The sequence below is a fragment of the Callospermophilus lateralis genome, chromosome 10 (genome assembly GCF_048772815.1).
Source record: "Callospermophilus lateralis isolate mCalLat2 chromosome 10, mCalLat2.hap1, whole genome shotgun sequence".
Taxonomy (NCBI): Eukaryota; Metazoa; Chordata; class Mammalia; order Rodentia; family Sciuridae; genus Callospermophilus; species Callospermophilus lateralis.
In genome coordinates, this window is record NC_135314.1 from 76,239,687 (window position 1) to 76,266,925 (window position 27,239).

A 27,239-nucleotide genomic window follows, 5' to 3' on the forward strand; every position below is an offset into this window, starting at 1 on the left:
AAATGTAACAAGTATATAGGGTGTATACCCAACCTAGAAAGCACATCAACTATAGCTCATATTTGGAATAGTCATTATCTGTGCCATGACCTTGACCTTCATGATGTAAGTGAGAAGCCAGGCTAGAGAAATTAAATCTTGACTTACAGTTTATTGAATTTTTTCAGAACACAAAATAAAAACACTACATTATTTTTGAATAAAGACATTTTCATGAATAGCATGCAGGTGAGTAGTGTATTAGTGGTTGGTGAAAATCTTGGTTTCTCTGTCAAGTAGAAATAAAACTCACTGTAAGGCATTTTATTTTTTCCGTTAAAGTGACAATTTTAAGCCTCCTATACATTTGCATAAACCTTTTTTCATAGGAAAGAAATAAAGGCTAAGCTTAACTATCATTGCCTTTTAGTCTTCACATACCCCTGGAAATATTTCACACTTGGAAATTAGATTCTTCACTTAAATATCATTGTAATAACATCTGTACTGCAGAAGCTTTTCTCATTTCTTACCCTGTAAACCCTTTTCATGAAAATATTTTCAGAAATAATTGCAGATTTTTTCATTTATTTGTGGTATATAATTAATTTCATGTTGAATTCACCTGTTAAGGGTTTAGTCTTTAATGTAACTACTAACCAAAAATATGTGAACAAATTTGTACCTGAATATGAATTTAAAAAATTTGATAGTACCAAAGGATATTCAATGAATGTGAATTTCCTTCCCATTTCCTGATCCCTAGTCCTTAGGCATCCTCTGGCAGTAGTTTCCTAAGCATTCTTCCAGATCTAGTCTGTGCCTGTGTGAGACTGTCTTTCTTTCCTTTTAAAAACATAATGGTAACATGATACTTGCTAGTTTGTACCTTGCTTTTTTTTTTTTTTTTTTGCTTAATATATCTAGTTTTGACAACTGTTGACAGTATAAAAACTTTGTAAAACCTTTAATGATCTAATGTGTAAATTTTTGCATTTGCCTTTAAATATCTACTGATTTATTTTATAATTTTTGAGTCTATACTATTTGTAAGCAGTATGTGTTAATAAATTTTATCATTAATAAAAAGGCAACTTGGATAGATTTAAAGAAAAACAAGAACTACTTGGAGAAATTGAAGAACATCAAAATAAATTTAGTCCTTCAAGGGTGCACAATAATTATTTTTAGCATGAGTAAATGAGTGACTTTCTAAAGCTTGATATAAGCTTAATTTTCATTTATCTAATTTTGATGGGGTAGAAAGTGAGGCATTCATATTAAATTTTTGAGAAAAAATTAAAGATGAAAGAAAGAACCAAATGCCTGTTTCCATCATCACAAATAGCAGCTGTTATTTTATTTCATTTACTTAAAATGTTTACCTTAAAAAGCAGATAAAGTTTAACTAATGCCATTTTTATCTCCCTCTGCTCTTTGGGAGACAAAGCACAATCATAAATGTTGGAATCTTCCAGTATTTTTTCTCAATTTATAATACTAGGAATAATAATAGTAACATTTCATGTGATGGTTTAACATTTCTGTGGATGACATGAAACTATATGCTTTATTCTGCAGTTTGCTGTTTTTTTTCATTCTCTATATTATCTGCTGTGCTAGTTCCTTCATTCCCATTACTGTGTGCAGTAGTCATGAAATGCCCTTTCCTGCTCTGCCTCACTTAGGCTGTGTAAAGTAGAGCCAGAGCAGCTCTACTTTTTTTTGTTGTGGTTCTGCCACTGCCCATGGCACTGGGCAAGTTCTGTGATTATTCTGGAACTCAGTCTTCACACTTACGATAGAGGATTAATAATTTCTACCACTTAACATTTGTTTGTGACAAATAAGTGATGAAGCATGTGTAAAACAGGATGTAGCAATGATGCAAAAAATGGTGGTGGAGATTACATATTTGACAGATCTAACTCAGAGTATAAAGAGACTCTAAGCAAAGGCCCCGTAATAACAGTACTCTTGAGTTTGCATTATGTTTTCTAATTGTACCCTTAACTTGGCTATTGGTCTTAATTCTCTTTTGTAACAATAAACTTATTTCACCCTTAAATTGTAGTCCAGGATACATCTTGGGCTCATTTTAAAAAATTGAATGTTATTACCTTTAAGATACTTTCCTTGGAATTAAAAGTCTTAAATTTATAAAATTATGAAACTATAATATTAAGTATTTATAAAATAATGCCTATATTCTTCTCTGTAATCAGAAAAGAGTGAATGATGTTTTCCAACTTCATTTTCTAAAGCTGTAAATAACAGAACTGAGAATTATGTATTCTATCAGATCATAAATGGCTATTATATGGACCCCCAACTTGCAATTTGCAATTAAAAACATAAGCATATGTTGAGCTATTTTTTTCATATTCTCTGCAAATTTTTAAAAACCTGAACAGTCCAATATTAAATATAGTTTTCTGAAGTCTGAGATACATTAAGAAACTTGAAATTATATTGTGACTTTCCATGTGATTTTAAGGTATTATATTTTGGTTCAACAGATTTTACACAATTCGCTATAGAGAAAAGGATAAGGAAAAAAAATGGATTTTTCAACTCTGTCCAGCCACTGAAACAATTGTGGAAAATTTAAAGCCCAACACAGTTTATGAATTTGGAGTAAAAGACAATGTGGAAGGGGGAATTTGGAGTAAGATTTTTAATCACAAGACTATTATAGGAAGTAAGTATCTGGAATTGTTTGTTTCAGTAAGATTTTTGTAATTTTTTTCTTTTTTCCCTAATTATGTATTTTTAGTTATTGCATGATATGAAATGAGTTAATTTTCATGTTCTAGTATTTAAGAAAATGCAAAAAGAATAGAATTTAAGTATTTACATTTCAAAATCTTTATTTAATAATATAATTTTTTTAAATAAGCAATTTAAAAAATTGATGTCTCTACTGATGTCATAGACTCTTGTAACATATTTTGCTGACCAGTGAATACAACTGAGATAATAATAATTATTATTATTAATTATTATTATTATTATAAATGTTTAGAATGGAAAGATAGACCAGCAGAAGTGAATATAAAAATATTTGGGGAGAACCCTGTTTTCTTCTAGTTATCCTTTCATTAAAACTTAATTGGAATCAATATTTAAAAGGCTACCATGTAATATAATATGTCCAAGATAGAGCATGAGTTGTAGTCATCTTCATAATGATGGGCTGAAATTGATTTGGGAGCAAGAAGAATTAAAATAATGTCATTTCCCCCTTTTTTTGTCAGGTAAAAAAGTAAATGGGAAAATCCAGAGTACTTATGACCAAGTCCACACAGTGGTATGTACCAGTTCACTTTTAAGAATTTTTAAAAAATTATCTGCATTGTATTTTTATTTAAATAAGGAAAGAGTCCAATTAGGAGTTACTGAAACTGGATTAATTGATTAGCAATGGAGAAATGGGTAAAGTGCTTAATGTTTTAGGAATTAGCTTCTTATTCTGAGAACTATGATTCCAAATTATCTCTAATTTGTTTGAAGCTCTAAAATTCTGAAATTTCATATAGTCATTCTGTTATTTGAATATTCTAGGTATTTTTAGGTAATGCTTCTTCTATCATGTGGATTGTTTTTTAATATAACACTTCAAAAACCAACTGATTGGTCCATGCTCTAGGTACATTGCTAAAGTTGAAATCTTTCCTTTTTTACTTTCTACCACTTCCTACTTAAAGTAGCCAACCTTTTCAAAATGAAAAAGCAATCGGTTTGGTTTTAAAACATGCCCAGCTTCAGTTCAGTACTGTAAATATTTGTGTGGTTTGTGAGCCAGGCATTTTTCTCTCCTGCCTCCAGTCTAGATAGCCTTTTATGTCTCACTTGAGCAAATATTTTTTTCACAGTCTGCTCTGGGACACATCATCTCAGTTATGCACTACTTAGTATAATGTAAGCCATTGATACAGCCACATAGAGATGTTTGCATTTCAAATCACATGTCCAATTGTAAAGCAAGAACATTATGTTACTGACCAGGATGAGGAGTTACTTTGGTAAGAACAGGAAAATTTAGTGCTGGCTTTGTTTCTTATGTATTGTAAGTATCCAGCCTGTGAAATATCCTACAGTTGAATGAATGCAGAAGCTCTCATCATGGGTGAAAATTTGCTCTTCAATGTATAACATGATCTGTCTGGATGGTTATCTTTTTATGTCTAATTAAATAGTTCACAGAATACTCCATTGATCATGTAGCCCAGGGGTGATGGAGTGGGGGAGTACATGCTTAGGAGGACTCTTTTTCTTTTTTTCTTTTTCTTTTTGGTTTGTATTTGGTGCTGGGGATCAAACCCAGGGGTTTCCCCTGTTAATAAAAACAAACAAAACAAAACACAGGATCTACCATCCCTAACCCAGAAGTAGGATTCTTTTCAGTGACAGAAAATGGTCTTGGATAAAATAGGACTGAGAAGTAATCCTGATAAGACAAGTTGTTTCTATGGTTTCAGTTGGCAGAAAAATGTGTTTACTATGAAATTCAATAATTCAATAATTACAAGCATTACATTATTATGATAATTCAATAATTACAAGCATTACATTATTATGATTGCCAGGAAACTATTTTGATGTTATATCAGTAAATTTTGTGTTCCTGTGATGAAAATATCTGACAAGAGCAACCTAAAAGAGGGAAAGTTTATTTTGAGCTCAAGATTTTAGAGGTTCAGTCCATGGTTGGCTGACTTCATGGCTTGGGGCATAAGATGTGGCAGAAGAAAGCTACCAGCTCATGGCAGCCAAGAGACAGAAAAAAAGAAGGGTTCATGAACATCTATAGTCCAGACCATGTCCTCAGTGGCCTACTTCTTCCACCATGCCCACCTGCCTACAGTTACCACCCAGGAGTTCATTCACATCATTAATCCATTAAATGGTTTAATCCATTGATGAGGTTACAACTCCATAATCTACTCATTTACCTCTGAACATTCTTACATTGTCTAACACATAGGTTGTTTTTGTTTGTTTGTTTGTTTGTTGTTGTTGTTGTTGTTTGGTGAGGGATGAGGGCAGAAGGAACATTAAAAATCCAAACCATAACAGACGTATTTCAAATCTCAATACAAGAAAGGGATTGAAGCTAAGTTCCCAGGCCTGGGTTTTTTCTTTTTCTATTTTTTTTTTCTTTTTAGGTTTTGCTGTTTTTTTTCTTTTCTTTTTCTTCCTTTCTTTCTTTTTTTAGGTTGTGCTATTTTCCTCACTGTCTAAAATTTAAAAGTTCAGAATGTAAAAACAGAGTGGAAATGCATTAGCAAATTTATCCATAAAAAAATTTTTATAAAGACTAGTATAAGACCATTTGTGTTCTGTTAAAACTTTAATATTTTTTTACTTTTTAAGATTTTTATTTTATTGGTACACATTTATGGGGTTCAGTGTGATAATTTCATACATATGTACATTACATTATGATTAAACAGGAGAGTTAACATTTATAAGTCCTTAAAAATAAAAAAAAAATTTTGATTAGCATATAATAATTAAACAATATTATGAGGTACAATATGATATTTCAGTACAAGTTTATAATATGTACTGGTCAAATTAGAGTCGTTAATATATGTATCATTTTATCATTACTTTGTATTTGGAGCTTTTGAACTCTTTTGTGTTTAATACGGTACTGTGAACTATGATCCTTCCACTATGCTGTAGAACCTTAGAGTACTCTGTATCCAAACTCCTACTGTATCCCCACCCTTCCCAACTTCCAGTAATTGTATTGCACATTCAGATTGACTTTTTAAAGCATCTATATATCAGAGAGAGCATGTAGTATTTGTGTGTTGAACTTAATTCACTTAACCTAATGTCCTCTGATTTCATCCATTTTGCTACAAATAATAGGTATCCTATTCATCATCTGTTTAATCAGTTTGTAGGCATTCAAGATATTTCTGATTTTTTTATTTAAATGATGTTATAGTGAACTCATCATAAAGCTTTGTTCACATTTCTGATTTTTTCCTTAAAACAAATACCTAGAATTATCTATTAATAATTTTACATTTTTAGCCTTCCTAATATTTTTAGTCAAATTTCTTTCCAGAAAGTCTGTACCACTTTACCGTCTTGCCAGGAATATACCAGAGTGTATCTTCATATAATCCTCTCATTGCCAACATCATGTATTTCCATCACCAAAGCTTTCACCAATGTGATAGTTTTAAATTACCATTTCTCTGATGGCTGATAAATCTGTACTTTCTTCACTTGTTTATTAGACATTTGTGTTATCCATTTAATGACCTTTATTGCAGTTCTTTGTTTATTGGACATTTTGTGATCTTTTTTATTGAATGATTTAAGGAGTTTATAGATTAAAGAACATTGATCCTTTATGATATCATGTAGAACACATTTGTTATCAATTAATTTTGTTTATTGGAATTTTTGAAGAAGGCAAATCTTAAAATTTGCTCAATTGAATTATTAGACTTTTCCATTGTCATATCTTCAGTTGTATTATATTTTAGAAAGCCTCTCCCTCTCCAGAGAGCAGATAAGTATATTTCCATCCAATTTCTAGTTTTACAAATGGTTTTACTTTGCAATAATTAAACTCCAAACTATATGGATTCTATTTTACTATGGGGGGTGTGTGTGTGTGTGTGTGTGTGTGTGTGTGTATGTGTATGTCTCGGATCCAATCAGTATTGCATAGGAAAGATAAATCTGCTGTACTGCATATGTGGATTAATGTAATAGAATTGCTCTTTCATCCTCTTCTAGAACAGTCCTCATTCTTTGTTGTGAATGGTTTCCTAGGAAGAATAGCTTATCTCCAACCTTCTTGGCTGTCATGTTCCATCTTTCATGTGATTCAATGATGTCATTTTTTTTCATTCCTTCTTTTTGGTTATCGTATCCCAAAAAATTTTATTTATTTTGGCAGAATATTTCATTTAGTGTGAGTTACTCAGCAGAATTAGGAAAGCTGATTGGCATTTTACTATGGAGTAACTTAATTTTTTCTCCTCATCATAAAGAGCCATGATAGGAAGGGTTAGGGAGAAACTTCCTGCATCTCTGACACACAGCCAAACATTTTATCACTTCAAGCTGTGAGGTGGAGCACCCGCAAGCAGCCAGCTCTGATGAGCTGTACTTTTAAACTCTTGGTTATTTCCAAAGGAAAACCCAAATTCATTGAAAAGATATATTTAGTCTTCTCTGTGAAGCTTTCTTTATGATTATTCTCAGAACAGCAGAAAAATAAACTGACATTTGTGCTCTTGGATGCTGTCAGACATGGTAAAGTTAAAAAGGAATTATGTGGGACAGCCTTCAGCCATCCTCTATGACCACATAGAATTGATTCTGAAAACCAGTTTGATACTTTAGAGGTATATTTCAGTCCAAATAAAGTCTGTGCCCAAATATTCACCCATGTCTTCTCTGAGACTGACTTTAGAAGGCAGTATTTCAAGAGATGTAAAATTAATTCCAGATGTTTTACTTTTTAAGGTTTTAAGCAAAAGATACATTGGAAAATGGGTTCATTCATTATACATTCTTACACCTAAATCTTATAAGCAGCAAAAACTCCTTGATACCTTCCTAAAGGGATTATTTGAAATGGGAAAAATTGTGTGAACTCTAGGCAATCCTTTTTAAAAGATAAATAATATTTAGATTAAAATTTTTGAATTGAATTTAAGGCACCCCATCTTATCCATCTGATTACATTATATATTGTAATTCATGTATTTAGTTGTGTTTTGCTGGTGAGTCCCAGCAGAGCTGTGGCAGAGATATGTAGCAGGATCTCTTCTGATGGGTCACTGCCTTTGTCCTACCAGTTGTTAAATACTTTGAGTATCACTACTGCCTATACCTCTGGAAAAAATCAGAAAGAGTATATGCATAAACATAGCTGTATTCTTTGTAACAAACTGTATCACATAAGATTGGTGTAATTAAGAAAGAAAAATACACTTACCGAGATATTTGAGCTATTTTTCCCTTCTTGAGAGTCTATTACCTTTTTTGAAAAAATATTTTTTTAGTTGTAGATGAACACAATACCTTTATTTTATTTATTTTTATGTGGTGTCGAGGATCAAACCCAGTGCCTCACGCATGCTAGGCAAGCACTCTACCACCGAGCCACAACCCTAGCCCCATCTATTACATTTTTTTTTAAACAAATGTTTACTATTAGAGGTTTTCTTATTTCAAGAAATAATAATAGAAAAATGACTAAAATTTTAATAATTTTAAAAAACTTTAGTTATCTAACTAGTTCATTAAAGAGAATCAATTTTTGAGTGGCACAACAGATTTTGAAATACAAATATAATTGATCAAAATCTCCTAGTGTTCTCCAAGATAGAACATTTATTTTCACTTTCTTTCTTCTATTCCAAATCCACCCATATTTTAAGAAGTCATATCTTTTATTGACAAAAATAAGTGTTACCAATGTTTAAAGTGTATCAACAGATGAGTCATGTCAATAAAAAGAATTGCCTTTTTAGTCCTACCCATACTTTAAGATTGTGCATCTTTCCACTCTTAATAATCCTTGTCTTAAGCAGGAACTTGAAAAATATATGTAGACCAACCATATCATCAAAGGTATATGTCTCATCCCTTTTCTGCTGACAAGAAATTCAAAGACTATGAGAAGTAGAATGTTAGGTTCATTCTAGCCAGATTTTATATTGAATCAGTATGTTTAATAACTTTCATTAGAACATCCAAAAAACTGAATTATAACAAGCCCAAGTTCTTCTCATGTGGTTTGGCTCTTTAGTCACTGAAATTTTATTTTGAGCAACCTTTAAGCCCTCCCAAAGTGGACATTTCTCTTCTTTCTCAGGGCCTGAAAATAGTTACATCTACAATAAATATTTTGACATCACAAAATCTCCAAATAGACACACCTACAAAAATAGCATTCTTATTAATTTTATTAAACCTAATTTTTCAAACAATATCAGGAGGAAGTTATTATACTGCAAAGTCAATTGAAATTTCCTCTGCTATGCAACTGTTGCAGCCACTGTGTTTGTTTCTGAATAAGCATAGGCTTTCTCTAGCCATGACCAAAAAAGCACACTAGATTTGTCTCAAGAGCATTTCACTTTACCACTTCAGCATTCTTTCCCCATTAAGTGTCACCATCTGCATACTCAGTCGCACCATCCAAGACAAACAGTAAAAGTAAGTTTTCTTAATCTCTCTGCTCAAGGGACATATGGTTGTAAAGGGACAGGTATCTAGAAAAGTAGAAACAGATAACAAATCTCTTATAGGGCAGCAGGTAAATATATTAATATTTTAAAAATACTTGCTAAATGAAGGAAAGGGTAAGAACTGTTGGAGGAAGTAGTAACAGATGATTACAGTAAACCTAGGGGTCAGAAAGCTACAGAACAAAGAGAGTCAGTGAGAAACTGCTTAAGAATTGCTTCAGGGGTAGTGTCCATGGAGAGTGTTGTGCCGATGCCATGTGTCTTACTAGATCTGTTTTGTGTTGCCATAACAATATTACAGACTGTAATTTACAAAGAACAGAGATTGATTATAAAACTCTAGAGACTATGAAGTCCAAGATTAGGGAGCTGGCATCTGGTGAGGGCCTTCATCCCATGGTGGAAGGCAGAAGGGCAGGAGAGCATACCTAAAAGGTGGAAGGAGCCAGGCTCTTCCTTTTTTCAGGAACCCATTCTAGTGTTAACTAACTGACTCCCCAGGTAATAGTGACTTAATTTCCTCTTAAAGTTTCCACTGTTGCATTGGGATTACTTTTCTATATCACATGAACTTTGAGGGACAAATTCAAGCTATAGCACCATAACAGCCCAAACTGCATGGCAGCTTGCAGAACTTTCACTTCCTCTTCCCCTTCCAAGCTCCTCACCATCTGTATCTGTGACTCCAATGCACATGAATTAGATGTTCACAATAAACCTAGGGAAGTAAGTAAGGGTCAGTGGTGTCTTTTTAAAAATATTGTACATCAAATTCAAATAAAATCAGGTAGTGATTGTTTAAACATTGCTATCTTAAAAGTTATCACACTATTTCATTTTTTGGAAGGTTCAGGTTACAGATGTTTCCTTAAACATTAATAACACATGGAAAGGATGCACCTTGTGGATTTCAATATGGGTATTTTAGATTATTTGGCAGAGATGTATGAGGTAGCAGGACTTTCCTGATGCCCTTTAAAAACATTACCTTTTGCTGTACAGCTACTCAGGAGGCCAAGGAGGAAAATCTCAAGTTCAAGGCCAGCCTCAGCTACTTAGAAGATCCTGTCTCAAAATAAAAACTAAAATTGACCACAGATATAGCTCAATGATAAAGTGCCTTTGGGTTCAATCCTCAGTACTGGGGAGAGGAAGGGGAGGAACCTACCTATTGAGATGTAGCTATCTAGTATCAGAGCACCTTTGAATTGCAGATTAGATAAGACAGCGATTGTAGGTCTAGAAAGAATTGCATTCTGCAGCTAAATGATTTCCTTATTTTTGGCAGCACAAATTGTACCTGTAGTCTTGTCATCAAGTTACTAGAACTCTGGTCTGTACTCAACTAAGAACTCAGAAACTGTTCCATTCATGGGAAGAGTAAAATATTTTCCATTTGTCCTTGTCGAAAAATTGTTTGTCTTAAATTAATCATTACAGCACAGGGAATAAAATTGGTGTAATACAATTCAAAGGCTACAAACACAGCCACATGTAGGCATTTCTGCTATAACGTGTTAGGTGTCTCTGAAAAACTTCACATTCTGCAGAACGTGTACTAAGTGACAGGATTTGTAGGACAAATATAGGGTACACCATTCAAAAACTTTTGTAACTGTAGCCACGGACCTACCAAAAATGACCCTTGACACCTAGAAAGGTAATGTGTCTCCCCCACCAGGAGGCTTTCATGTAACTGGAAGTTGCTATACCAGTCATTTAAAATTCTCCGAGGGTTGAACTCAAGAGAAGAGATCACTAGTATCTGGGGAAGGGAGCCAGTAGGACAGAGGCAGAGGGGGAATGAGGAGATGTTTTAGTCAAACAGGAAGAATACATTTTTGAGAATTAATTCACAGAAAGATGACCATAATTACTAATAACATGTAATTCACCATTGCTAAAAATAAGTATCAAATGTCTCACACCCCATAAAAGGATAAGTAAGGTAGTTAGACAAGTTAATTAGCTTGATTTAATCACTCTTTGTTGTATGATTTTATCAAAATGTCACATTGTATCTCCTAAATATATACATGTGATTATGAAAAAAATCTAAAAATATAAGTGGCAAAAATAAATGCTAATGGTTTTAATATAAAAAAAATTCTCAGAAGTGGTAGAAACCATACACCTGCGGCACTTTTCCTGAAGTTTCATAGGTAAGAGGTTGATAGTGCAGGTAGAGGGGAGCCAGGTAGACTGATCTTAAGGGGGACACAAGAATATAATATGTAATGAGCCTGTCTGTCCTCTCCAGGAAAGGATTCGTGTGGAAATGCTGACAAAATCTTTCTATGGTGAAGCAGATACGGGGTCTTTCTAGAAGTACAACCTTCAAACTGAGAATCTTTTTTTTTCCCCCATTAAAGGTTATCCTTCTATTCCTCCTCTTCTACTCCCTTTGGAAAAAAATCATATCTAAATTGTATTTAAATCATTTCCCTATTCACCAGAAGTGCACAAGCTAAGTTGCCACATAGAAGCATATGTGGTAGCTGAACAGACTATAGATTAAGGTAACTTTGACTGATTGGAAATATAATTCACCTTGTAAGGAATCTAGCATACATGAAGGTATGCAAGACAAAATCACTGTTAGCTTATAAGAAATAACTACTGTTAAAAATAACAAAACCATGATGTCTTTCCTTTTTGTCTTTTGTCTCTGTGTATTTGCTATAAAATTGCAACATACCATGTATGCATATTTGTATTCTTTGTATTTATTCATAATCTGCATATTTTTCCAGTTTATTAAATAGAAGTAAACACTTAGACCATATAATTTATTTAATAAAATCTATATTTTTGGAAACTGAGGTTGTTTTAAACTATGGTATTAAACAATCTTATGTGTAAAGAATTATCTCTATCTGATTAATTCCTTAGGCTGAGGAGGAAATTGCTAGGTCAATGAGTACAGATACCTCTTTGCAAAAATTACCTGATGGTAGTAAACTTTTTGTGGTTTTTAAACATAAGTACCTTAATATGAGAAAAATCGGTATTTTTGGCCCTTCTTCAACATGGGCATACAATTTATTAAAATGATAGCATGTAAATAAGTCTCTTGCTCACAACTGTACACCCCTATTTGCTCAGTATCTCGCATTCACCACATGCTTCACAATCAACAGGTCTGTTACATGGTGTGTCTACATCATGAACACAAGTTAGACCAGGTACCAAAAATTCAAGGACCTTTCAGCTCACCTCTGACCTCCCACATGTATTTGCTGCCCTTCTCTTCGTGTATCTACACGTAGCTCTCATCTGTTTTATTCTTGGCTCCTATTATGTCTGGCAGTGACTCTGCTTTAAAGCATAAACCTAGTGCCAGCCAGTGTTATGGCGTCAAAACCTTCAGTGGTACCTCTGAGGCAGTTTGGTTGAGGGGAGGAAATATAGTCCTCTGGAATGTGCCCTTCTAATTCTGAAGTCCCTTGTGTATAAGTAGGTGCAGAATGGTTGGATACAGGCTTTGAAGTAAGAACTGTCTGGACCTAAGTCCCAGCTTTGCCCTCTCAGGCAATAAAGGCTTGGTTCCAGGAGCTCAAAGAGGTTGTGGTGCCTGCAGTAACAGCAGCTATAATAGGGTGTGCTTGAACAATTGTAGCTTAGCATCTTTTTGAGAGGCAATATAAAGACAGAACTTGGCTGGGTCACTCCTCAAATCAAATGAAAATAAACCTATATTCAACATAGAGGAATTAGTTTCTGTCCCTTGCAGTTTTTAACTAAGTTAGAATTCTGAATAAATTGCTTCCGTCACTCCTTTGGATAATTATTGTGAAAACCAGGTGAATCCAATAAAATAGAGGCAGATGTGGGTGGTAAAGATCTATACAGTCACTATTAAACCTGCTTGACAGAATCATTAAAGACAAGAAAGGACTATTTCTTTAGGTCATTAGAACTGATATGGAAGCTGATTTTTATTCCTCTCTTTTCAGCCAGCTTATGTCCCAAAGAAGCTAATCCCAATAACAATCATCAAACAAGGTAACTAGTCTGCTCTCTGGGTACCTAAGAACTAGTTTTAATATACTTTTAAACAAAAATAATTATATATTTTATCAAACACTATGATTTCTGCTTTTCAGAAAAAGTTTGAAGAAACTAGTATGGTCTAGTAAATTAGCACTTAATAGGTAATTTGGGCTCTTGTACCAATATGCAAAACCTTGAGCACAACTCTGGACAAAGCAACCATAACAAGTATTAAATTTTTAAAAGTCACTTAAGTATGTGGAGCTTCATTCAGGATTAAGATATCATGCATAAAGAAAGCCATTAATAGAACATTTACGTTAAGATGTGAAATGATCTGCTCTAATGCCATCCATTTCTTCTTTGATATAAGGAGAGTAACTAAGAACAGAGTAGGGACGAAGAGCATGAGAAGAAGATTAACATTAAACAGGGACGAGAGGTGGGAGGGAAAGGGAGGGAGAAGGGAAATTGCATGGAAATGGAAGGAGACCCTCAGGGTTATACAAAATTACATACAAGAGGTAGCGAGGGGAAAGGGAAAAATAATACAAGGGGGAGATATGAACTGCAGTAGAGTGGGTAGAGAGAGAAGAGGGGAGGGGAGGGGAGGGGAGGCGGGTAGTAACGGATAGGAAAGGCAGCAGAATACAACAGACCCTAGTATGGCAATATATAAATCAATGGAAGTGTAACTGATGTGATTCTGCAATTTGTATACGGAGTAAAAATGGGAGTTCATAACCCACTTGAATCAAAGTGTGAAATATGATATATCAAGAACTATGTAATGTTTTGAACAACCAACAATAAAAAAAAAAAAAGATGTGAAATGAAAACTGTGAGTTAGTGGTCACTTAGGGAAAGTAAAGATGTTCAGGTTTTAAGAATTATGTATATTTCAGTATCCAGTTGTTTTTGTTTTGACTTTGTTTTTCACATTATTAAAATGATTCCATTATTTCCAGAAAGGTTCTTGATAGAAGAGATGAATCCTTAAATAGTTCTTCTTTTAAGAAAACAAAATCTCTTAAGTGTACTTTCAAAACAAGGTCAGTTAGAATTGAAATTATCTCTGCTTCCGGCTACATTTTGTGCTAGTTTTAATTGACCTGGGGAAAAGGCAGTTTTCAGGGAGTAGAGATAGAAAGGAGATCTTCCAGTAATTAGAATGGAACACTTCATGATAGAATAATATCCTTTCGTTACCTAAAGGCAGAGGTATTTAGGTAATCCTCCTGCTGGCTGTGTAGCCTGCCCACTGAATTGTTTTTTATTAATTGATAAACTTGGATTAGGATATTCACAGGACAGATGGCTTCACATTATTAGCTCCTTACTCCCTCCTCTTTTGTTTTGTTTACCTCAACTCACTATTTCTTTTGTATTTCAACAGTGATTCAGAATGTTACTCACAAGGCTTCCACTAAATCCCCAGATAAGACTCCTTATGGAGGACCAATACTAGGTGAGTCAACCTTGAAACCCATGTCTAGAATCAGCAGCTTAGACTATCTTTTAATAATAGGGCCCTGAAGGAGTTTTGCACAGTGAGTAGGGCTGTTAAATTGTCAGTCTATTTCCTTTCACTGTGTACCATCCTGACCTATGTGCCTTCCGGGCTAGCAGCCAAGAGATACTGCCTTTATCATGGTGTGTTCAAGAAGAATCTTTAGCCCATGCCCAGTGGGAATGATGGTGTTCATCCTATGTGCCCACAGGGTTGTTTGAAGTTACATGGGAGTCTTTCTTGTATTGAACTGCTCTTTTAAAAGTCACTGTCATTGGGTTGGGGATGTAGCTTTGTGGTAAAATGTTTGTCAAACATGTAGGAAGACCTGGGTTCAATCCCTATGACTACCAAAAAAAAAAAAATCATTGATAATAACCTTGGTCATCACACATCTTAAGCAGACATTTTATAATTTTTTAATCTATAGATTAAATCCAGAGGATTTAAGTAGTTCAGTTCTAAAAATGAAAAACACTCTATTTCAAAGGTATGATCATATTTTCTCCCAACATTTTAAATTTGAGGTCAAAACTGACTAACCAAAATAAACACTAAGCTTCATATTCTAATACCTGGTGTTCTGAGCTTTATGTCATGATTGACTGTGTTCCCCCTATCTTATTTATATCTATTTCTTTGCAGTTCACCTTATTATACCAGGTCCTAATGACACCACTGTAAAACTTCCTACATCCATTATGTTTGAGATTTCAGATGCAATCAAGACACAATTAGGTAAGCAGCAAAATTCTACATTGACTTTTCAATGACTGAGTACTAGTACTGACTCAGGATTCTTAGGATATTCCAGGAATCTTGCAAATGAGATGTTTGATGGCAAAATAAAAACCAGGAGCAAGGAGGTTGGAGTGTTAGAGATATTCATACAAATCACATTCTGTTACAAATATAAATATTTAACTATAGATGTTATATTTATATAAATGTATTTACATATGTTTTATAAACTCATTAAACTATGCTATCAAGGGGCCACAAGATATAGTCAATGAGAACTAATTTAAAGGTCAGATATATTAGAATTACTACACTTGAGACTGATATTGCTTCCTACTTCTAGAAAGAACTGAGTATGATTTCAGTGTTTAAAAACAAAACATAATTTTTGAAAATAGCAACAAAATCCACTAAAAGGGAGGCCAAGGAATAATTATGATGGTCTCTGGGCACCTTCTCCTTTTGAGTATCAAAAGGAGAAGAGGATCTCAAACTTGTTTGAGGATCAGAAGCACTTGGTGGGCTTATGAACCTATAGACTGCTAGGACCCTGAGTTAATGATGAAGAGGATCTGGGGTGAGGCCTGGAAGTTTGCATTTTAACAAGTTTCTAGGTAACTAAGACACTACTGGTCCAGGGACCTCACTTTGAGAACTACCCCTCTGTCTCTGGAGAACATTTGGATTGTTGGCAAATGGGGAAGGAAACAACATGATGTGGTACAAACGGAACAAGACATAAAAGAGAAAATGTTTTCTCTGAGCTAAACACTACTTAAGAACTTTAGCATTTGATATGAAATTGAATTAAGAAGTTGTGTGGATGAAGAAAAAACAGAAGCCCAAGCCCAAGTTTGGTAGCTTTCAGTCAACAAATACTTATTAAGCATTACTCCATGCCTGAACTGCAAGTTCCTAGGAGCTATAATGGTGGGTTACACAAATTTATGCCTGCACATACTGGAACTTCAGACACTATACTTCAGGGGAAAGGTCACTCTTTCAACAATGGAGCAAAATTAAGTTAATGCTTTCTCTTTTTTAGTTGAGAGAGAGAGAAAACACATGACAAATGAGATATAACAAAAAGACTTATTTTAATAAAGTATTGTGGTAGGGAGGCAACATGATGGGATAGAGCCATCTATTCTCCATAAGACTGAACAATAACAACAGGTATGTAGCTGCCTGTTGAGGTGCATGACAGGGGGAGAGAGACTGGAATTTACTGAAGAGATAAAGGTGAGGTGAAACCTCGAGATTTTGTATAATAGACTATAGCAAGAGAAAGAGTATACCAGAACCCTGTTGAATCACAACACATCCAGGGGAAGAAAATTATCCCCTTAGCCTAAGGGGAAGAGAAGTCCCAGAGAGCTCCATTGGCACAGAATGCAGTCTAAATGCTGAAGAGAACTGGGATTGACAAAGAGCTGGTTTTAGTAGTTCCTTGTATTTCCCCTGTAATCAGGAGCCATCTTAAGAAAAGTCTTACTGTCTGAGCTTAAACTCTTCTGGGGGACAGAAATCCTGGCATTTTCTACTTCAAGGACCCTGTAGCCATTTCATTAAGAGGCTTTAGCAAGTGGCCATCTCACTAGTTAATTTTGTCTTGGGGAGTGACTCTGACTCAGGCCTGCTTAGTTTATGGTGTAGGAAATGCACAGGGCAATGCAGAAGGTGCTTCCCTATAAAATCAACGGTTTAGGTTTACATGCCTTCTGAATCCAGGAAGTGCAGTCTCATGCGGTTTCATGTGGGAGCCAGGTCTGGGGTCACCATGGTCAAGGGCAGCAGAGCTTATGGATTCTGAATACTGCTGTTCCTTCCCAGCACAAGATAAAGACTCTCTGTGACTCCATCCCTCCTCTCTGCTCTCGAGGTGTCTGGGTTCACATCACAGTGCTTGGGTTGGCCCAGCTGATGGACTGTGCAGACAGTATAAATCAAAGAAGATAATCTTTGCAAGGTACATTTTGCATTCCATGCTGCTTGTTCCAGCATGCAGTGCAGAAGAGTAGAATTTTATCTAGGGTCAGCCACAAATCACTCCTTACTAGTCACCCAGCTGAAAAAAAATGGGATATGAAAAAAACCAGAGCCATTGCATGGGAGATGCATAGTCTAAGAAGACCTGAAGAGAAGCTCTGGAATCATCTACCCCAACACCATCATCGAGCACCTCAGAAAGAAGGGTTTTATTTAAAAAAAAAAAATGCCCTTTTTCATGTTTTTATGCTTTTCCTTTGTCCTTTTTTCCCCTGCTTTTTCATTTTTATTTATTTTTCTCCTTTTCAATTTTTTAGTTTTTTCTATTTTGGGTTTTTATCAATATTTGTGTGTGTGTGTTGCCAGGGATTGAGCCCCAGGGCCCTGTATCCATTGGATGGGTGCTTTTTCACTGTGTACACTCACAGCCCAGCTGGGAGGAATTATATGTTGTTCCAGTGTGAACTTTGACAGATACTTCAACTTAAAGAACAGGGGAAGCAAAAGTTCCCAGTCATCAATCCAACATGCAGGAAAAGTTAGGGGGCTCTGAGGTTCACTCCTGGACAGGGACCCACACAGTAACAGCAAAGAGGAACAATACAACCATTGTGAACACCGCATATATGAGGACTCTCTGCATCAATCATGCCCACATCTTATCAGATCACACATTGTTAACAGGACTGTGGGTACCATAAAGAGGGAACTGTGATCTCAGCCCATATCTCGCCCTGTGAAACACCAGTAATTGTAGCAGTGTACAAACTAAGAATAAGAGCTTCACAGTTGGAGCAACCAGTATCAGAATTGCTTTCCAGTAACAGATTCAATATCAATAGTACCTACAGAAACTCCCAACCACCTAATAAAGGCTTCCGCTCCCACTGTAGGAATAACCACAGGGTTCACCCAATACTGTGCTGTATATACCAAACCTGCTCAAGTTTTCAGAGGGCCCTCACTCTTACAAGACCTATGAAAGAGTGCTTCCCTCAGATTCTTATACTGTATCCGGACCCACTAGTCACAGCCAAAAGAATCCATGGAGAGATTAAACTATAGAGTCTAATAGAAAATAAACTCAATATTGGACAACAAACCAATACTCTAAGATATGCTGTAAAGAGAAAACTGCTTACTAAGAAAATCATCATACAAAAGTAGAAGAGCTATCCATATAAACAGATGTACAAATCTCAAAAACACAGGAAATATGAAAAGCAAGGTAATATGACACCTCCTAAAGTTCATAACTCCCTAGTAACAGATTCCAAAAATAATGAAGTAGATGAAATGCTAGATATGGATTTTAAAAGAAAATCCTAAGAAAGCTCAATGAAACCTAAGAAAATACAGATAAATGGTTAGATGAGTTAAGGAAGATAATGAGGAAAATTCAGTGAAGAGAGAGAGATTTTAAAAAGAAGCAAACAGAAATCCTAGAACTGAAAAGTGCAAGAAATCTGATAAAAAATCTCTAATGAAAGCCACAAAATAGACTAGACCAGGCAGAAGAAAGAATATCAGTGATTAAAGGCAAGTACTTTGAAATTTCATACTCAAGCAAAAATAAGGAATGAAAAGAATATACAAGATCTCTGAGAAGCCCTTAAAAAATCAAATTTTTCAGCTCATCAGCATTCCTAGTGAGAAGAACTATAGGCAGATGATGTTAAAAAAAAAAAACTATTCAATGAAATAATAGTAGAAAATTTCCCAAATCTTGGGAAAGACATGGACATCCAGGTACAAGAGGCATTTAGGATAGATATTACCAGAATAAAAAGGACCTCTTCATGACATGTTAAATTGCCTAAAGTACAGAACAAAGAAATAACATTAAAATCTATAAGAGAGGAGAAACAAGTTACATATAAAGGCAAACACTTAATATTAATAGCAGATTCCTCAAAAGAAATTCTAAATGCCAATATATCATGGGGTGATGTATCTCAAATCCTAAAATTTAAAATTCCAAACTGCCAACCAAAATTACTATTCCTAGCAAGGCTTATTTTTCAGAATTGAAGAGAGAAATAAAGACCTGACATGATAAGTATAAACTAAGGGAATTTATGACCACTAGACCAGAATTACACAAAATGCTTAAGAAATCTTATAACCAGAAGAGAAAAAAAATCACCATTGTGAGAGCACATGAAAAAAAAAATCCCACGAGAAAAATAGATATACAAATTAGAAATAGGAAAGAATCAGTAGAATAAGCCATCAAACTTCAAAGACTGATAAGAGGAAGTAAGGAATATTTAAAACAATCAGAAAAAAAAAATCAGGAATGAGTCCACATCTTGAATAGCTCTGAATGTGAATTATCTTAATTTTCCAATGAAAAGACACTGCATGAGCTAAGAACAAGACCCAACCGTATGTTACCTATATGAAACTCACCTCACCAGCAAAGAGATACACAGACTGAAAATAAAATGATAGAAAACAAAATCCAAAAGCAAGCAGGAGAGATATAGAAGGTCACTTTATAGGGAACATATAGGGAACAATTCATCAATAAGTTACAGTGGTTATGAATTTACCAGTCAAAGCATCCACTTTTGTAAAAACACATGTACCAAAAAAACCTACTAGACATAAAGAGAGAGAGAGACCCCAATATCATAATTCTGGGTGACTTCAAATTCCCACTCTCACCAGTAGATAGAACATATAAACAAAAAATTAATAAAGAATAACAAAAAATTGCTAATTTGATAACAAATGATTTACAAATTAACAAATTATACTCTAGATAAAATGGACTTAACATTGTCTTAAACTAAACCACATATTAGGCCACAAACCAAGTCTTCACAAATTTAAGAAAGTTGAAATAGTATCTCACATCTTCTCTACTCACTAGTAAAGAATGAAACTAGGAATCAACAGATAGACACTGCATAAATTATTCAAACACATGGATAGTAAACATCATACAAAACCTATGGAGTGCAGCAAAAACAATTGTAAGAGGGAATTTTATAGTTTTTATAGTGAGTGTCTGTATTGAGAAAGAGAAAGACGCTGCACACCTGTTATCCCAGTGACACAGGAGGTTGAGACGGGAGAATTATGAGTTCAAAGCCAACCTCAGCAATGTCAAGGCTCTAAGGAACTCAGTGAGACCCTGTCACTAAATAAAATACAAAATAGGGCTGGGGGTGTGGCTCAGTGGTTGAGTGCCCCTGAGTTCAATCCCTGGTACCCTTCTCCCCTCAAAAAAAGAGAGATCTCATATGATCTAAATAAGAATCTCAAGGTCTTAGAGAAAAAACAACTAACCCAAAACCAGTAGTAGGAAGGAATAATATGAATCACAAAACAAATAAATGAAATGGAGACTAAAAAGAAATAATACAAAAGCTCAACGAGTTGGTTCTTTGATAGATCAAGCAAAATTGACAAAAAGAATAGGGAATATTTTGAAAAACTGTATGTCAATCAATTGCAAAATCTAGAAGAAATGGACAAATTTCTGAATGCATAAGACCTAATAAAATTGAACCAAAAAGATATTTAAAAATCTAAATAGACAAATAAAAAATAATGATATTGAATCAGTAATAAAAGGTCTCCCCACAAAAAAAAAAGCCCACTGCTAAATTTGACCAAAATCTTAAAGAATAATTAACACTGATGTTCCTCAAATTATTCCATAAAATAGAAGGAATCCTTCTTAACTCATTCTTTGAAACCATCATTACCCTGCTACTGAAACCTGACAAGGACACAAAAACAACAAAAAAGAAAAACTATAGACCTATATTCCTGATGAAGATAGGGGCAAAAGTCTCAGTTTAAATACTTGCAAATAGAATTCAGCAGCACATTAAAAAGATCATATACCATGATTAATTTGGTTTCATTCCAGGGATGCAAGGATGGTTAAACATGTGCAAATCAGTAAACACAATACACATAAGTAGAATCAAGGATAAAAATTACATATCACCCTAACAAATGCAGTCAAAATTTAATAAAATTCAACATCCCTTGATGATAAAATCTCTGAACAAAGTATCTATGAAAGAAGCATACCTCATTATAATAAAGGCTATATATGACAAATCCATAGCCAACATAATACTGAATAGGGAAATACTCAAATCATTTCTTCTAAGAACTTTTTTCCAATTTTTTTTTCTTTGGAAAATAGTACCATGAGGAGATGTTCAGTTTTGTTCACACAAAGCCAAGCAACTCAAGTTAGGCAAAAACGAAAACAGCAATTTCCATCTCTCTATATGTTTTTCAAATATCTAGACCCCTTAAATTTTGCATAAGTAGAATTATTAGGATATGGAAGTTAATTTTTTTTATATTTTTCTCATTCAATGCTAGGCAACTAGTAAGAGTTTTAAAAAGTAAAATCTTAAGTTTCTCTCAAGTATTAATTTTAAGAAGTTTCTGGAAAGAGGAGGAGGAAAACCTTAGGTAGATGAAAGTATACAATCCAGGATTTTTGCATTCATCTGTTCTCTGCCCAGAGACTATATTTTTCACCCTGTTTCTGGGAAGGACTTTTTGGAAGGAGAAGGAAAAATACCCAACCAATCTCATTTTCATTTGGTCCCTAATGTGTTCACCAAAACTACAAAGATTAGGGTTTGTGAAGGATGGTCAAAGTTGCTTCCCAGACGACTGGTGCCACTTTTGAACCAGAAAATGCTATGTTTTATTCCTGAGTCTTGAGTGATGTTTCCTGTTCATTTTTTTTTTTTTTTGCCAAGTTGTACTTGCTACCTTAATATGAACTCAGCCTTTTGTGCTTTTTCTAACTTAGGGAATTATATTGGATGTTTTTTTTTTTTTTGTATGATTCAGGATAGTGCTATTTTAATAAAAATGCAAATAAATGTGTAAATAAAAATAGAAAGTATCTTTTTAAACAAAATTTCTGGGAAAATACCTGTCTTAAACTTAGCATATGAAAAATTTCTTTTGCACTGAAAAGACTAATACTCAGTATGTTTGAAAACATCCAGTATATCCAAGGAAAATTCTATCAAGTGTATTATCCTAACAGATCATGTTTCAAAAAAAAAAAAGACAGGAAATTTGTCTTTAATCTTTTATTGTATAAAACATGTTTGGATATACGTATATTTAGTGAAATAGTTACTATAGTCACATCAACTAATATCCAATCATCCCCTTTTATAGTTAGTTACCTTTCTTGTATGTGTGATAGGAGCACCAAAAATCTACTTTCTTTTCAAATATCTGGCATATAGTAAAATATTATAACTGTAATCTTTGGGTTGAATCTTGTATTTCTGAACTTACTCATCTATACTTTTTACTTTCTGTCCTGTATTTCCTCACTTTCTATCCCAACCGCCCCCCCCGCAGATATCTGCCATTTTATTCTCTATGTATTTAAATTTTTTAAAAAATGCTACATATCAATAAGATTATACAGTATTTTTCTGTACGTGCCTGGTTTGTTTTACGTAGTATAATGTTCTCTAACTTCATTCAAGTTGTTACAAACAACGAAATCTCCTCCATTTCAGAAGCAGAATAGTATTCCATCATATGTAGATACCAGTTTCTTGATTCATTCATCTAGTTTCTAGATACCAGTTTCTTGATTCATTCATCTGCAGTGGATCCTTAGGTTGTTTCCATATATTGGATGCTGTGAATAATGCCTCAGTGGAGATGGAGGTGCATCTATCTCTGAAGTGCTTGCCTCATTTCCTTTAGGCATTTACCCCTTAGAAGGATTGCTGACTACGTTAAATGATAGCTTTATTTTTAACTTTTTGAATCATCTTCATACTATTTTCCATAATGATTATAACAACTTAAATGTTCCTTTCTCTACCTCCTTGTTTTCTCTTGTCTTTTTGGTAATAGCCATCCTATTGAGATGATCTCTTGTGTTTTTAATTTGTATTTCTCTAATGACTGGTGATGTTCATCACATTTCCCACTGACCATTTTTGTGTCATCTCTTCAGTCTTTGCCCAATTTACTTCAGATTATTTTTTCTATTTTTTAAAAATATTTTTAATCAACACATACTAATTATACATATTTATGGGGAACAATATGACCTTTTAACACATGTATTTAATGTGTCATGATCAAGTAAGAGTAACTGGCATATCTATCACCTAGAGCACTTGATTGCTTTAGGAACATTGAAAATCCTCTCTACTACTAGTTTTGAAATATTCAATAAACTGTTGTCAACAATAGTCATTCTAGTGTGCGATAGAACAGTACAGAGTTGTATGAATTTTTTGTGTTTAGGATACCAGTCCTTATCAGGTACATGGTGTGCTAATCTTTAGACTCCTCTTCGTTTTGTTGATTGTTTCCTTTTCTGCACAGAAACAATGTTTTTACAAAAAGAGCCTGGGCATAAACAGTTTTTTATACTACCAAGGGAGAAATAAACTTTCCTGAAGTTAATTATCACTGCAATCCAGAAAAGTTGTATTTTTTAAGAGAGTAAATTCCAAAAATAATATCCCTATTCCAGCAGAACCCATCACGGGATATCAAGAGATGTAATAGCTTTTGTTCTAGGAACACATGGTGTGAATAATGAAAGAAATAAACAAGAAAGCGAGTATTACACACTCATCTCCAAGGGATATTCAAAGGGTTTGCCAAAGCCAAAACTTAGCCTGCCAAATATTAAGGGAAACAACTATGCTGAAAAAGGTACAGGAGAATAATGGAGGAAAAGGAATTTCCTGAATCTTACGTTGTATTTAGTTGGCATTTTATTTTCCTATTGCTGAGACTGTGCATAGTGTTAGTGAACACTCACAGGTTGACAGGAGAGGTCAAGATTCCCCCATTTAAATATCTTCTCTATCTCCCAATTTCTCTGACTTCTGAAATGCCAGATTTAGAAATAACATATGTCTTTATAAGGAATTAGTGAAAGTCTAAAAAAAAATACAAATATCTCTTGGAAAGGTAGTTTGCCCTTTTTCCCCCAATAAGTCTAGTCTGGGGTTAACATAATTGAAAACTAAGGACTTGTATTGAATATAAGGAGCTAAAGCAGTTTGGAGCCTAAGTCTAGGATCTGAAGGTTTGAAAAAATGGAGAAAAGTCTTAGGCAGAGAAGCATTGAGAACATAAGATATTACTAAATAGGGAGAAAATTAGCACAAATCACCCTGATAGAAAAAAAGACACTGGAAAAAAGAAAAGGAAATTTTCATTTTACCTTGAAAGAAAGAAAGAAACAAAGACAAATCTTCCTATAGTGCGTATTTAAAATACCAGAAACAGGCCTCATGAAAAATAAAAATTTGTAATCTGAATGTTTCTTCATATAATCATCAGAAACAGTTCTAAACAAGAGTTGTTTACAAAAGATGTCAGGAAAATGTTAGTAAAATTTAGAAATTAAAAAATATATATATATTTTATAAAATTATACTGGGTCTAGTTTTAGTTATGGAAGACAATTCTTTCTCTTTATGCTATGCTAGCCAACTATAAACATTGATAATAAACTATTTCTGTTGTGCAAACAGGCTGTGCAGTGCACAAAACACACTCCACAATGGGTGGCAAGTATGTTACCATTTGACAGCTTTCAGATCCTGCCTGAGAATAATAAGCTCTCTGAAGGAATCACCTCCATTATATATGGAAAATTGATTAGACAATTAGAAAGCCACCAACAGATTAAACAATGAGATGGCTTTCTAATTGTCTTTAATTTAAGTAAATAACTAAATTTAATGTGCCCACATTAACTAAAAAGAAGAAAATGGTCTTCATAAGAGTAATGTGAACTATAGAAGAAGGTTACAAAATTTGCACATTCAAAAAACTTGGAGAGAACAAATTAAATGGGTGGTTCTTACCATCAGGTGATTACCCCAGGGAGTATCTAGCAATGTCTGGAGACATCTCTGCTTGTCACAGTGGTGAGGGTGCTATTGGAATCCAGTGGGTAGAAGACAGAGAGGCTGCTAACTGTCCTGCGATGAATAGGGCAGCACTCCCCAACACACAAACTATCCAACCTCAAATGTTGACAGTGCCACTATTGAGAAACCCAAGTTCTGTATAGCCTTTGGACACTCAAAACAACAACAAAATCCTATCTGATTCTTTAATCAGCTCTAGGTGGTATGATCATGATATCTAAAAAAAAAAAATGCATGAATTCTTGTATGTCACTAAACTAGTTCAAAATACTATAAGTGGATCACAGATTGCATGTGCTAAATAATTGAATAGAGTTAATCCCAAGAACATTTTAAAATTGGAGAATGTCTTAATCATTGGAAAAGTCTAGTTTAGAAATGTGCTTTCTTTGAAAAATGACACTCAAATTTTAGAAGGAAGTTTCCCAAATAGTTGCATAAAGAGGAGGAAAAAATGAAAAAAGTATTTTCATTCTTTGCACTGAATTCCCACAGAGACCAAAAGAAAAGATCTATGTTAACATGTGGCTCAAATAAAAGTTACTGTTCATTCTTTCTTTTTTTTGACACAATTTTTTCCAAATAACTTATTTCTCTTTGTCAGTTATTTGTTTTTTTTCAAGATTAATGCTGTGGCCTGTTATATTTTTTTACCATATATAATAATGGAAAATGTTTATTTATTGATTTCTTTTTTAAAAAATTAAGCATACTTAAATATAAAAATTTGAGGAACTTTTGTAATATAAACGTATGCCTTCAGGAAACTATTTATGAATCAGAATGACAAGATTTATCCAAGTATTGTAGTGGTACTTTTTCTTCATGCTGATGGCAACTTAGATATTACACAATTAGCTGGGGTTAAGAAGAAGGAATTTCAAAGTCTATACTTTGAAATTTCATAAAATAAATTTCATACTAGATCCTGGTAGAAATATACAATGAAGTTGACCGGTAAAAAGAGATGAATTTAGTTTTTAAAATGGTTTATTACTTGATGGTGTTTTGATCAAGGTGTTATGGGACACTGTACTATAAGGAAGTGAGGTAAATCGTTTGTTCTCTTACTTTTTAGCCAAGAATGAAACTTTAGCATTACCTGCTGAATCTAAAACACCAGAGGTTGAAAAAATCCCAGCACAGCCCGTAACAGGTAATGAGATCCTTCTGTTGATATTGAGAAAAGAAGTAACCTTTTTTTTTTTTTTAAAGTGAATTATGTACTAGTCTCTATTTTTTTCAGTGAAGACATAGTAGGAAATTTACTTTGATCCCCAAACAAGAAGAGGTTCTAGGTCTCTAATGTTTGAGAAATGAACGATTGAATCATGAAGTGTTAGATAATATGTAAGCTGTATATTTTACTTTAAATGAAAGTTGTTACATTGACATTAAAATAGTTTTACACTAAAATGTATTACCATGGTTTCAGTGCTTTTTTTCCCTATAAAAACCTGAGACCATTTTTCATTGCTTTCCTTTCACAAGTGGTCTGTTTGGCAAAACTGCTTTATATCTGTCACAAACCTCTAGCTTGATAGCTGTGAAAATACCCTGGAATCACTTAGAAACAAATGTACCTGGGACATGAACAACCTAGTGTAAAGAATATATAATAGTTCAACAAAAATACTTTAAAGAATGAATGTAGTAAGCATATTCCCCAGAGTTTATCACTGTTACTAATAAACATTCAACTTCTCTCAATGAAACTATCCAATCTAGTCCTCTGAGGATACATTAATATCTCAAGTACAGAGTTTTTGCCAGAGCTATACCACCTTATCCAAATAAACTTCTGCCAAGAATTTCCCACAGTCCACACTTAGCAAAGTAACTCTGATCTGAAGTCAATTTTTCAAT

The 27,239-nt window shown here is 34.0% G+C and overlaps 1 protein-coding gene across 12 annotated transcripts in view; it reads left to right on the top strand.

Annotated features, from left to right (window-relative positions):
* The window catches only part of Abi3bp (ABI family member 3 binding protein), a 238,438-nt gene that overhangs the window by 99,921 nt on the left and 111,278 nt on the right, over window positions 1-27,239 (top strand). For all 12 annotated transcript variants that reach the window (XM_076866958.2, XM_076866959.2, XM_076866960.2 and 9 more), the window contains exons 5-10: window positions 2,499-2,680; window positions 3,237-3,289; window positions 13,172-13,220; window positions 14,605-14,676; window positions 15,364-15,456; window positions 26,452-26,529. In XM_076866958.2, the coding sequence (XP_076723073.2) occupies window positions 2,499-2,680; window positions 3,237-3,289; window positions 13,172-13,220; window positions 14,605-14,676; window positions 15,364-15,456; window positions 26,452-26,529 (527 nt within the window). The remainder of the gene's footprint in view (window positions 1-2,498; window positions 2,681-3,236; window positions 3,290-13,171; window positions 13,221-14,604; window positions 14,677-15,363; window positions 15,457-26,451; window positions 26,530-27,239) is intronic.